This window comes from Daphnia pulex, chromosome 4 (assembly GCF_021134715.1).
Source record: "Daphnia pulex isolate KAP4 chromosome 4, ASM2113471v1".
NCBI lineage: Eukaryota > Metazoa > Arthropoda > Branchiopoda > Diplostraca > Daphniidae > Daphnia > Daphnia pulex.
Genome location: NC_060020.1, coordinates 2,084,317 through 2,096,968, shown reverse-complemented (window position 1 = coordinate 2,096,968; position 12,652 = coordinate 2,084,317). Strand labels below are relative to the sequence as shown.

The following is a 12,652-nucleotide window of genomic DNA, read 5'->3' as shown; positions in this document are numbered from 1 at the left end:
CGAAGTTCGGTTGATCAAACCGTATTTTTTCTAGCTATCGGTTTAACCGAACAAAAGCGGAATTTTTCAAAGTTTTCATTCATAACTTGAAAAAGCAAATTTGTTATTTTACCAAGGGCATCTAGATGGCGCAACGAAAGTGTGGGGTTTGAAAAATAAAATAATTTGAAAATTTCCAGACGGTAAATGTTGGCTCCGCTTTCTATCGGGCGCTTAAAGTTCAATCATGTCGACGAAGCACGGAAGAATAATAATTCATCCCTTTCTCCCGCTATGTTGCAGATATTCAGCTGGACATGAGGGTATGAGGGTTGACCTTATAGTCTAGACTGAAATCTGCAAAAATGATTGCGTCGCCTTCAGGCCAGTATCTACCTGGGAGCCCGTCACACTTCATCGATTTACGTAGTGAATGCATCAGTGTCCGATTTGTTTCTCATGAACGATTTTTCTCGTTTATTATGAAGAGCAGCAATCAACGAATGCCATATAAAGTCGCTGCATTATTAACAGGTTGTTGACAAACCTTAACAGCAAAGTGAAATTTTTGTTTAAAAACATCCAACACAAATTGCCAGAAGGAATCCTTTTAACATTATTATTCTTCACAAAGTTACTCCAGTTTTTACGGCATTTAATGTTGACTTGAGGGCGTTGACGATGTAGACAATAAACCTGGAGTTTGAGGGAACCGAGTGGGCACCAGCGTTTGATGACTGATCTTAGGAAGTCGTAACGTCTGCACACGTATACGCGCTTCGATCTGTATCGCACGGCTCTCTCCTTTCAGATGGAAACAGAACTTATTGCAGCGGCGCCTCCGCCGAGACAAAGTTTTACCTGTCAACCTTAATCTTATCGCCGGGTTGCGATCTCTTGTCACATTTTTATACCTAAAGGAAAAACCAAAACACTTGGGGCATTTCTTCTTTACGTAGAAAAACAAAAGAAAAGTCCGAGATTATTCAAGAATCTGGAAACCAATAGATTTGATACTTTAAGAGAATCTCTTTATTGTCTACCTGGCCCTTGAAATTCGCTAGCGCAGAGGATAAGAAAAGTCTCATGACAAGAAAGCGTCCGCTATGTCAGCTGCCGTCGTGTTTGAGCGCCAGTCAGCAGGTGATCTCTTGATCGTTGAAGCTGCCGCTATACAGCTCAGTCTCTTATGTTTTACGAAACATTATGAATCATTTTTATTGGACCCGTCAAGAATTCCGACAGATTTCGATATTCAACGAGTAAAATACGCTCGACTCTCTTTCCTTGTTTCTTTTCAAACTAAATTTCATGCACTAATGAAAAAATCTGCCTTCAATCAGAGCTCGGCTCCATTCAGTCAACTATTACACGTCGACTGACATGTCCAGATGCGGTTTGAAATTGAGTGTGGGCTTTTTGTAAGTTGCTTCTTTTTGTCTTGTCCAAGATTTTCACCGCACGCAAGTTTCGTTTAATTTTGTTTGTTTTTTTTTGTTTTTCTAGAAAAGTAGCGACGACAGCTGAGCTTGCCTTTAAAAAACTTGAGTGCTAATGGGTTCTGTCCGGAGCTCTGGAACAAAACAACCCAAAAAATGTGTTTTGTATTTTTCTTCCGTACGTTCTAGACGATACGAGTAGTACCGCTCCAGTCATTATATCGTGTGTACATATCGTTAGGCTTGGAGTTTGGCGGTCGAGTCGTCGCGCAATATCTGCAAAAGGGGCTATACTCGACTGGCAGGGGGCGTCCGATGGCATCCTTACATCATCAGAGAGCCCAGTAGACAAAATCTTTTCCCGCGCCTAGCTCGTTTCTTATATTTTCTTCCCTTTTGTTTTTCGGTTTTTTACGATCACTTCTGGGACGGACGGACGGACGGACGGATATTTGGTGTTGTTTTGTTTTCGTCTTTTTGGTTTCACCAGCGCAGCAATAAAAGAAAAACAAAAAAGGCTAATCTTCTACATTTCCCAAGCTTATTTCATACCGTATTATTCTCTCCCCCCCCCCTTCGCCATCACTTCCACCCACCGATACGAATTGAAGTGAGTTTGGTTGGCTGTTTGTGTTTTTATTTTTCTTTCGAATTTTGTTTTATTTAAAAAGGGTGGAGTAGACGTGTGGGTGGGGAGAGAAAGAAAAAGAAAAGAAGAAAAACGCCGACGAAGATTACAAAGGGCTGATCATCTTGACTGATTGAGCGGTGTGCTGGCGTATGGCCGCCATTCCGGCGGAGTAATCGTTATTTTCTCAAGCGCTACTACTACTACTACTCCTGCTGCTGCTGTGTACTCGTGTATCTGATGCAGTGGCTTTTAATCGAGGCTACCGCATCGGCCACGTATTTGTATACAACTCAGTCCGCAGTTAAGAGCAACTGGACATTTTAAAATGATGGAATTTTCCAGTGGGCGGTATAGAACCAAATCGGCCAGGAAAAAAGAAAACAAAAACATACAAGGAAGAAAACGTTGGATGCTATATGGTTTGCAACGTCAGTGGAACGCCATAAAATTGAATGCACGACAACGTGAATTGCTGTTTGTTTTTACAATCCCCTGTGCACTTTGGAGCTGGTCATCAGCCGAAAAAATAAGCAAAGCGACACCGACCAACGTCAGCACCGGCCTCGACTGATTGCAGACCGATTGAACCTTTTACTTTTCCAAGCGACGGTTGACCGAGCTCAAATCATTTTAACCGCACTCGATCGAGAGTTACTTTGTTGTTGTTACTCGGACAACAACAACAACAACAGCTGTTTCCATCACTCTGATGCACGCCAACTCATCGGGGAAGGTGAATCAGACGTCTTACACTACTTTGCCCAACGAATGAAAGTGCTGCTGCCTTTTAGAATAATACGTAATCGTGTTCATAGGGATATAGACTCGGCACGATATTTTCCTCCATGACGAGCCGAAACGTTCACGAAAATTCAAGTGGGAGTTGTTGTGGCGTGTCAATGGTCCTCTTGTAGGTCTGGTGCGAAAGGGAAAATCACGAATCCGCTTACACAACAATCGACGCAAGTGGCGATGCCCTTGCGGCGTATAAGGATGGTTACGGGAAAAAAAATCGGTTTAATAATGGCAGATATATTCATTCGTGACTTGTTGCCCTTTGGATGGGTTGTAAGGAGCTGCCGACGTGCGGCTAAAAATAAAAAAGGTCCAATATGAGAGGGAACGTAATGGCGGGTATTTCAAAATGGAATAGCACGGGCCGGCGAGAAATTCGCCCAGCAATTTAATAATGATGATTTACGTGCGATGCTGTGTGCGTTCTTCTTTTTCTTGGCATCAATAAGATGCGGGTCCTCATCATCGCGGTATATGACTATAGTTGCACGCACGCGCGGTGGGCGGCCGGTAACATTTTCCGGGTCAGTCGATGCCGATTGGCTGCTGATGAAACTATGGATTACTATTTTTACGATGCCTTAGTGACTCGCTTGGACTTTTTGAACTTGGTTTTTTTTAACACTTGTGAGATACCCCGAGGATTCCCAGCACAGAATAATAAATGTGTAAAATATTTTTTCCCCATTTTTGTTTAGTTTTTTAGACATTCCTTGCGGATTTCGACATGAGAGAGCCGGAGTAGTGGAGGGTAATTAAATTTCGCCAAAAGATGCCATATTTGTGACACATGCAAAACGTCAAGTCAAATAGAATTTCCTTTTTTTAACGGTCGTATCGGTACCCAGAAACTCCCAACAGACACTGTTGTCCGGTATACAACGAGAGAGTTATTCCAAAATGTTTTGACGATAATGCTCAAACCTCGTACATAATAATTCAAAGCTATAATATACCTTTCAATATCTACAAATGGTTGTACAGCGCCGATTTTCCCCCGAATGCCAGAACTTTGTCATCATTTTGCTCTTCCATTTTCGCAAAGATTTCGCAGCAGAGGACAATATTTTATTGTTTGTGGCAAAAATCCAACCCAGTTCAGTCGAGCGTACAGCATCAGCATCAGTACTCATAACAATCCATCAGTTCAGTGGGAACTACTATTTGTCTGCGATAACGACTTGCAGTAAAAGAATAACAGGACCAACAGGACATTGACAAGCGATTGACAACCTCGTCTGACGGAGGTTTGGCCAGTTGCTGGCCACGTCATGACTTTGGAAAAAGGACAGAAAACATGTAAAGTCAATAATGTCCCTTTTGAAGTGTCCCATGATGCTCTATGAAGGTCTCTCGGCACAGTCGACGAGGGTAAAGCGATATTATTTGATTGCTTTCGACTGTCGTTTCATTGGGGATAGATAATATTATACTAACAACTTTTAAGTTACACGAGAGGTTGTGGTACTCTCTGCGGGTGGCATGTCCTCAAGAGTTCATGTCAGTGACATCAAGAAATTCGTCAAGTATTATATTGTTTTCTAATTATGAACGGTTGGACGATCCCGGCTCTCGGTGGCTACTAGTGTCCTTCGTTGTTTAAATTTGAGGAAACCAGAAATTACAAAACAAGATTTATGTAGGGAAAAGAAAATCATCAAGTCTAATAATATGGTATATGCCGTTGTGTTGGAGAGCAGATATCTAGTTGAACAAATGATGTCGCTCGGTTTTCCTCCCAACTCTACGTATTATATACGTATGCATTTATATAAGGTGTATTCTTTCTTATATAGGGGACTTGTAGCTCTTGGTAATTCACCATTCATGGCAGCTGGGGAATAATATACGCTCGTGTTTCTGGAACCCATTCACATAGTGCCAGTAGACACACACACACGTTCCCACATTACGTCCAAGTTTTTCTTTTCGGGCATTCAATTAATCCAGTTGGCGGCTAACCGGTGCGCTCGACTCTCTAGCTCCCACAGGTTAAATCGTCCATTTTTCCAATTTACCTTTTTCTTTTCTTTTCTCTATACCAATGTATATAATCTACTTTAAGCGTTTCAAAACGGACTTGTCGAGAAATGAAAAAAAAAAAGAAAAAGAGTTGATGCCCGGCAGCACACGCGAAGAGAATCGACACTTAATTCGAGGTCCAAACACATCAATTTTTTAAATATTCCTTTATTTCAAACCAAATGTTTTTAGAAGACACTTTCCATTTCACGAAATCAAACTTGGGGGGAAATATAGTTATAAATTTGATTCATCAGAAATGGGCGTATGAACCATCGGGAAGAGCCCCCGAATAAAAAAATAAATAAAATGGGACCCATAAAAACCGAATGAACTTGGAAGCTTCGGTCCCATTATCGACAAGAGTCCATCTTCTTCTTTCCCAAAGAAAAAAGTGTGGCGAATGATGATCCTGACTGGGCATTTTATTGCTTCCCCTCTTTTGATCATCATCACACTCCTCTTGGCTTCTTCTTCTTATAAGAGATAGATCCTGGACAGAGAGAACCCCGGCACTACACTACTTCGCCTATATCTAAAGAGTCCAGGCCGCTTGTTGCACCACACGGTCTCCTCCCCCTCAATCAGTCAGCTTTTGTGTGGGCAACACACACACACAGCCAAACTCTCTCTCTCTCTCTCTCTAGAGGCTATATACACTGCTGCGTGAGTGAGTGTTTGCGTTCGGTGCTGCGGTTGCCTCGAGTATAGATGCAGTTGAAAGAGGAAGAAAAATGAAAAGGAGGGGGAGAAGTAGAAGAAGGAGGAGGAGGCTATATAGAATAGAGGAGGTGTTTCCTCCTTCCAGAATTCTTTTTTATCTTTTTGGGTTGCTTGTTTTTTCTCTCTTCTTCTTCTTCTTTGCCTTTTTGCCCAGAAGCAGGTAACTATAAACTATAAGCTTCACTGGCCCTCCCACCGTTCATCCAGTACACCGTCAGCAGTCGGTGCAGTCACACGCTCTTATCGCTCCACACGGCGAGAGATAGGACCGTCATTTCCTCGACGCACTTAACACACACACGCGCATTCACCGCCACCACATTTTTATTTATTTTTTAACAATCACACACACACCGGGAAGAAATAAGAGGGTTTTTTTCTTATTATTATTCAATTTTTCGTGCGGGAGTTCAAACACACGCAAGATATTGAATTGTCTTGTTCGATATTTTTTAAATGTCGTCCCACACTCCCCCCGAAGACGGTGATGAAGATCCCCAAGTGATTTGAAATCCCCAAAGTGCTGCTGCTCTTCTTCTTCTATTTGAAATTTCCCCCCATTTTGCCAATCGAAGAAGAGAAACGAAATTGACGTTCGGAAAAGAAAAAGGTTTTAAACGAGTTTTTAGTAGAAGAAGAAGAAGAAGATAAGGAAAAGAAGACCAAAAAGAAAGAGGACGAAATGTCTTTGGAAATGTACTCTCAGTTCGGCTCCAGTGATCTGATGGGCAACGCGGACGCTCATGGATATTACGCGCCGGCCGCCTACGTCGTTCACGACGTTTACCACCACTCGACGGGTTTTACGGCCGAGGAAGGCGTCCGCATCAGTAGCAGCAGCAACAACAATACCAGCGCTACCAACCACGGAAACAATCATGGCGGCAACAACAACAACAGCTCGGCTTCTTACGACGACACGAATTGCCAGAGTCCCGTCTCGGCTCAGTCGTGGGCCAGTCTGAGGTCACCCAGTTCATCTCCGCGGCTGCTGACGGAATTGACGCGGACCGGCAACGACCCGCTGCCGCATTCGCATCAGCACAGCCGACTGGCCACTCCGGGACCTTCCAGCAGCACCCCCATCGGATCCGTCGATTATTGCCTACTGGGCATGGATGGCGGCGGTGGTCCGGCGTCGGTGGTGGCGTCCGACGACAAGTACAGCGCGTCCGTCGCCACCGATCAGGAAGAATCGAACGCCGGCGAGTTTGGCGGCCCTTCGTCCTTGTGGACGGACGACGGCGAGTCGGAAGCGACGATGGAATCCAATTCGGCAGCGCTGGAATCTTGCGCCAGCCCATCGGCCGAAGCCAAATCGTCGTCGTCCGCCCAGCAGAAACGGCAGCGCAAGACGCGGACGCCGCGGACGCCGAAAAACAACAGCGGCGGAAGCAACAGCAGCAGCGGAAGTCGACGTCGCTCGACCAAAGTGCCGACCGTCGAGGTGGTCAAGAAGCGCCGGTTGGCCGCCAACGCCAGAGAACGGCGGCGCATGAACAGCCTGAACGACGCCTTCGAGAGACTCCGAGAGGTCGTGCCCGCGCTGGGCAGCGACCGCAAACTTTCGAAGTTCGAAACGCTTCAAATGGCACAGACTTACATCGGCGCCTTGGCCGAACTTCTCACGAGGCACTGATGATCCGCCGTCCGTCTCCATTAGGCCTACTACATCCCAATAGGCCTACAATGTAACGTAAACTTTGCAGCAATATTCATTCATAGTTATTATGTAACCACAAAAATTTAAAAAAATTAGCCTTTTATAAATGTACTTATCACACAACATCTCCAACCGATTCCACACTTCCAAATAAGAGCAGCTAATTCTAACGAATTGACTATATAATATAGAAAATGAATAACTATAACTAAAAACAAAATATATAGAGAGTTGAAAACGATCTATAATTTTATTGTGAGATATAGCAAATTTTTGATAGTTATATTATAAATACATATTGGATTGTTGTTATTATATCGTTTCTCGTTCCAGCCGATTGATGAGAACGTATTTGTCCCCCCCGAATTGAAATGCCACTTTTTGTTCAATTTCGTTTTTCGGTTCAAAAAATTTGGTTTTGTTTTGTTTTGTTTGATCATTGGTCTTTAATTGTTATTGCCACTTGTTGCTGAGACTTATTATTATATGATTTGTTACGTGCTGCTGCTGCTCTAATACCGATGATGACATATTGAAAATGGAAACCCTTTGGTTGTGTTTTGAACGATATAACGTTATGCGATATTTTGTTGTTTTCGGCGATCCCATCGAATGGCGCGTGATCGGCTTCAGCGAAGGAAAAAATTAAATGTTAAATGGTTAAATCCCCCCCGAAAAAAATGACAAAATGCTCGAGATCCAAATTGTGTTTGGTTTTAACCAGATCAACCCTGAAAAAAGGTTCACTAGTCCCTCTACATATATGACGCGATGATGATGAAGAACAAAAAAACTCCTCACAAAAGTACTGATGATTATATATTTAATGCGATTACATGATAGAGATTGCCTTTTTTCGACTTCTTCTTCTCCTTCCTCCTCTTATTCTTTTGAATCGAATAATTGGATAGTTGGAAGTAAAAAGCTTTTCTGTTCTTCTTTTTTAACCTTTCTGCGCTCTCAGCTGACAAAAGCAATCCAGTGTTAATGATGATGGCATTCTTTTTAATGTCTTGTCCTTCTCTTCTCTCTACTCTACTCCTGCCCGAAAAAAAAAAATGATGACCTTTTTCTCTCTCGTGTCTCTCTCTTCTTGTTTGGCGCAATAATACAAAATAAAAGAGAAGATTATTTGGTGATTCAAAGTCCGTTTTATTTTATTTTTTAAAAATTCAAATTCTCGTAGAAATAAACATTTTTTTTTCGCGAAATTCCATGATGCTCTGAAATTTGAAAAGAGAAAATCACGCACATCGACTTGTATATAGGATAGAAACAAAGTTACTGGGCGATTTGTCGGTGTGTATAGATGTGAGCAAAACCGAACGTTTGGAAATGGCATTGGCCGATTGCCCCACAGGGGGAACCTGTTTTCTTTTTCTTCCAATATGCAGATGCGGATTATATTCCTATATGTCGCCCTTTATATTTTGGACATTTACATTTTTTACTACCGAAATCCTGTGTGTAATAAAACGCCACAGAACTGATAACTTTCTTCGCTCACCATCGAGTCGCGAGATATTTCTTTTCATTTCTCCAACGAGTTCTTTGGGTACGATTTTTTCAAATCTGTCATTTTCCACCTTCCATCTTATTCTTGAGAAAAAAGAAGAAAAAATAACGAACGAAAGTGTCACATTTTAATTGCGCAACCAATTTTTCATCATTTTTATGACGGCCGCTGCGAACTTTTGTTACATCAGAATCGATGACATCACCAATATGATGCATGGTGAGGATTATATTTGATGGATTATGAAAAATATTCCAATGGAAATTTGGTTGTTTTTCGTCGGCCGGATATAATCTAGAGTGGCACTGGGATGACCGGACAGCTATATGCTCCGTGTGAAACGAACGAACGGAAAGTCTTAAAAAAACAACAACCGAAAATTACCCAGCGATATGGGTGGGGTGTTGTTACATTGTGTGTGTGTGTGTGTGAGCGTGTTTTGCGTGTGTGTGGTCGATAGTCCAGGACCGAGGGAAAAACAACGCGCGGACGAAATGGTTTGTTTTGGCGTTTCTTTTTTTTTCGGAGAAGCGGAAGATAGGACAACTATCGGGAAATTCCGACCGAAAAATTTGAAGTTTAAAGCTCATCAAAAAAGAAAAAGAGCGGCCATAACCCACAATAACGTTCGCTGCTGATGGCCATTTGAGAAATGAAAAACGGAAATAAAAAAAAAACAACCAAAATGAGGACCGAAAGTCGAAAACCCCCAGCACACAGCAGTCACGAAGAGGAGAGATATAGACGGGTAGGGTTGCGCCACAGAGCCACAGCAGAAGATATGGAGTAATAATCATAAGCAATTTCATATAGTAGAATAAGTTCGCGCTCCGGCAATTTGAAAGAGAGTGAATTAACATCACAGCAGCTATAGCGCAAACTATTCAAGACGCATTAAACAAAAGGGAGTTTTGCTGCTGCTGCTGGACTGCTGCTGGTGCTACTCTATAAGTGTATTGTTATGCGTCCAGATAGATGAGAATAAGAGGCCCACCTACCTGTATTACCTGCACAGCGGCCGGGCGCGCCAGTCCGAGACGTTCCCTCAAGAGAATAAGAGCCCTTTTCTTATTTCCTTCTTGATAATATTTTAGACTGTTTCATTCTTCGAGTATATTTTTATTTTGTGAAAAGCCCTGCAATTAGTTCGAAGCGCGGCAAAGAAGAGTGTAGTACTGCATATACCTGGGCAGACGTTGTATAAGAAGAAGGAATAAAGAAATTGGGAAACAAGAGATAAAAATAAAGGAAAGAAGAAGAAGAAGAAGAAGCTTTTTTGGTGGCCTTCTGGCTCTGGCTGGCCCCTCTTCTGATTAGACCCATTGACGTCAATATTTCAGCAATAAACTTGATAATAGACTAGGGAAAACAAGACATTGACAGCATTTACGAGAGAGAGAGAAAATACAGGGACGTACATTTTATATAAGTCCCTGGAAAAAGGACTGGGCGCATCTATAAGAAAAAATGAAGCGCCATAGCTAAAAATAAAATTCAACCATCCAACATTTTCCACCTTTCTTTTTTCTTTTCCCCCCTGTGCTGCGTGTGTATATGTTTGTGTGTATGGCTCTGTTAGGCTTCTCTCAAACGAGGCTGGAAAAAAATGGTCCATGTTTTGTCCCGTGATGGCCGGTATGAACATAACGTCGAGAGACACGCCGAGAGTGAGGGACCGCTGTGAGTAAATCTACATGACCATGGGCGCACTCTGCGGGCACCACTGGCGGGCAGTTGCAACTATCATACAAATGGGCTGATCAGCGGCGTGATGTCGACCTTTTTTCTAGATTCTTTTTATCTTTCTCTCTCTCTCTTGGCCGTATGGGACCTACTATCTAACTTGCTGGGGGTATATATACTCTCACATATAACCGTCCGTCGGGGGTTTTGGGTGGTCGAGGCCCCCACCATTTCGTTTGACGTTTCAATCTTCTTCTTCTTAGTTCTGCGCGCATTTTTTTGGGGCTTGTTTCAAAAGAAAACGGCGCAAAGATAGAAAAAGAAAAAAGTTTTGTTATCTTTTTAATGAACGAATTTCCTGTGGTTTTCCTGCCCATCAAACAAAAATCTTTTGTAAACCACTCGGCTGCTGCTGCTGCTGCTGCCGTGTTAGTCCGCGTTTTGTTATTACAAGAATGTTTCGGGAATAATTACGAGAAAAAAAAAACGTGTTGTGTGGCTGCGCTTATAAGAATACGATCGCCTTATTTTTATATCTTTTCTGATGTATGCTGCAACCCCTGAAGATCAATTCGTACGCCCGGAAGGACTGGAATCTGATGACCCCTTCATTATACACACGAGAGACGAATGTAATGACAGCTAAAGGAAATGTTCAAAAATGCCCATAAGAAATGTATAACAAAACTCTCGGCCGAAAATCACTCGCAATGTTATCGTTAGTTATTTAACCCCCCTCTGGTTTTCCTTGTTTTGTTTTTATTTTAGCAAACGACCGGACATCTGTGCTGGGCAGCACGCACGTTCCCGTTGCTTCGTTCGAATCCAGTCAGGTGTATACTACTACTACGATATATACACACAGTTGTATAGACTCAACCCAAAAGTCTATACGGAGAGATTCCAGACTTTAACGACGGGGGCATCTTCTTATCATCAAACTGTTGTGTAGGACTGAAAAAGTATCTAACCCCTTTCGATATAAATCACAAGAAAAAGAAAAAAAAAAAATGGGAGATATGAAATAAGAGATGATGAGTCGCGCGGCCTTGCGCGCGCTTCGGGCCCCCTCGGTGAGCCCGGCTCCCGTCGTATCGTGTCGGCCCATTTCTTGATTATTTTTAAAAAATAGATAGAAAACAAACCCCCCCACGGACAAGCCGAATCCCCCTTCCAACGCAATCCTATATACCGGTAGATATGTGCTGTGTGTAATACGCTGAAAAATATTCTGCTGGTATTATAATATCAAATAGATGATATGTTATTCCCATTTCGAAATTTTTTCTTGGCTTTAGTCTCTCTAGTAGCTCGTTTTCGGTACGTTACACGCAAATGATTTGGATTTTTTCTTCGCTGGAAAAATAAACAAAAATAGCTGGGCTATAGTCATCATCATCATCATCATCATCAATAGCTCAGTCTCTCTCTCGAGACTCTCAACCCAAAGTGCATTCACCGTTTCTCGGTTGTGGTGGTGGTAGGTAGGTGTAGCTTTGGCTGGACTATATGCAGGTTTACGATCCGCCTCTTTTCTGTGTCCAGACTATGTCCGTCCTCTCTCCCCTTCAACTTCTTTTTTTTCTTCGGTTGGGCCGTCTCTCCTGTGCGTTTCGGTGTTTGGGGCGAGTGACATTGGCATTCAAATTCCCTTCAAAGTGAATAATACAAGAAAATGTCCATAAAAATAAAAGAAGAAGAAGAAGAAGAAAGAGAAAAGAAAAGGCGAAGTTTGGCCTGGGAATTTATGCAAAGCATTCGGACTTTTTGATTCACACCCTATCGCACACCGCGACCACGCCACACCAGCCAAGGGCTGCTAGCTTATTTTTTTTTTTTCTCTTTCTTTCTTATTTTCGTATATGGATATAATTTGCTCTGGCGATATGAAATGAACGCTGGGAAGAAAAGGGCCGGGCGATTCAATTTGGAGAGAAAGAGAAAAAAGGAAAGAAAAAAACTGGAAATTGAAAAATAAAAAATAAAAAAGAAGAAGAAGGAAGAAATAACACGGACTCTCCCTGTGTACTGTACATGTCTCTTGCATCGCGCGCTCTTATATAGAATTACACACTCATTTCTTTCGCTTGGCTGAAGTTTACTGGATCAAATTAGAGAGCTATACACGACCGAATGACCACACACGAGCGTCGACTCACACGGGGGGACAGACACAAGAAGAAGAAGAACAACGCTCAAGC

General features: G+C 42.5%; 1 protein-coding gene across 1 annotated transcript; it reads left to right on the top strand.

Annotated features, from left to right (window-relative positions):
- Positions 1-5,735: 5,735 nt before the first annotated feature.
- Positions 5,736-8,377, top strand: LOC124192236 (protein atonal-like). The gene has a single exon (XM_046585437.1). It carries the CDS (start codon positions 6,272-6,274, stop codon positions 7,226-7,228), a length of 957 nt encoding a protein of 318 aa, XP_046441393.1. The 5' UTR covers positions 5,736-6,271; the 3' UTR covers positions 7,229-8,377.
- Positions 8,378-12,652: the final 4,275 nt, after the last annotated feature.

Bases quoted from the DNA above. Each gene is read 5' to 3' on its own strand.
- LOC124192236 (XM_046585437.1), top strand. From the start codon at position 6,272: ATGTCTTTGGAAATGTACTCTCAGTTCGGCTCCAGTGATCTGATGGGC.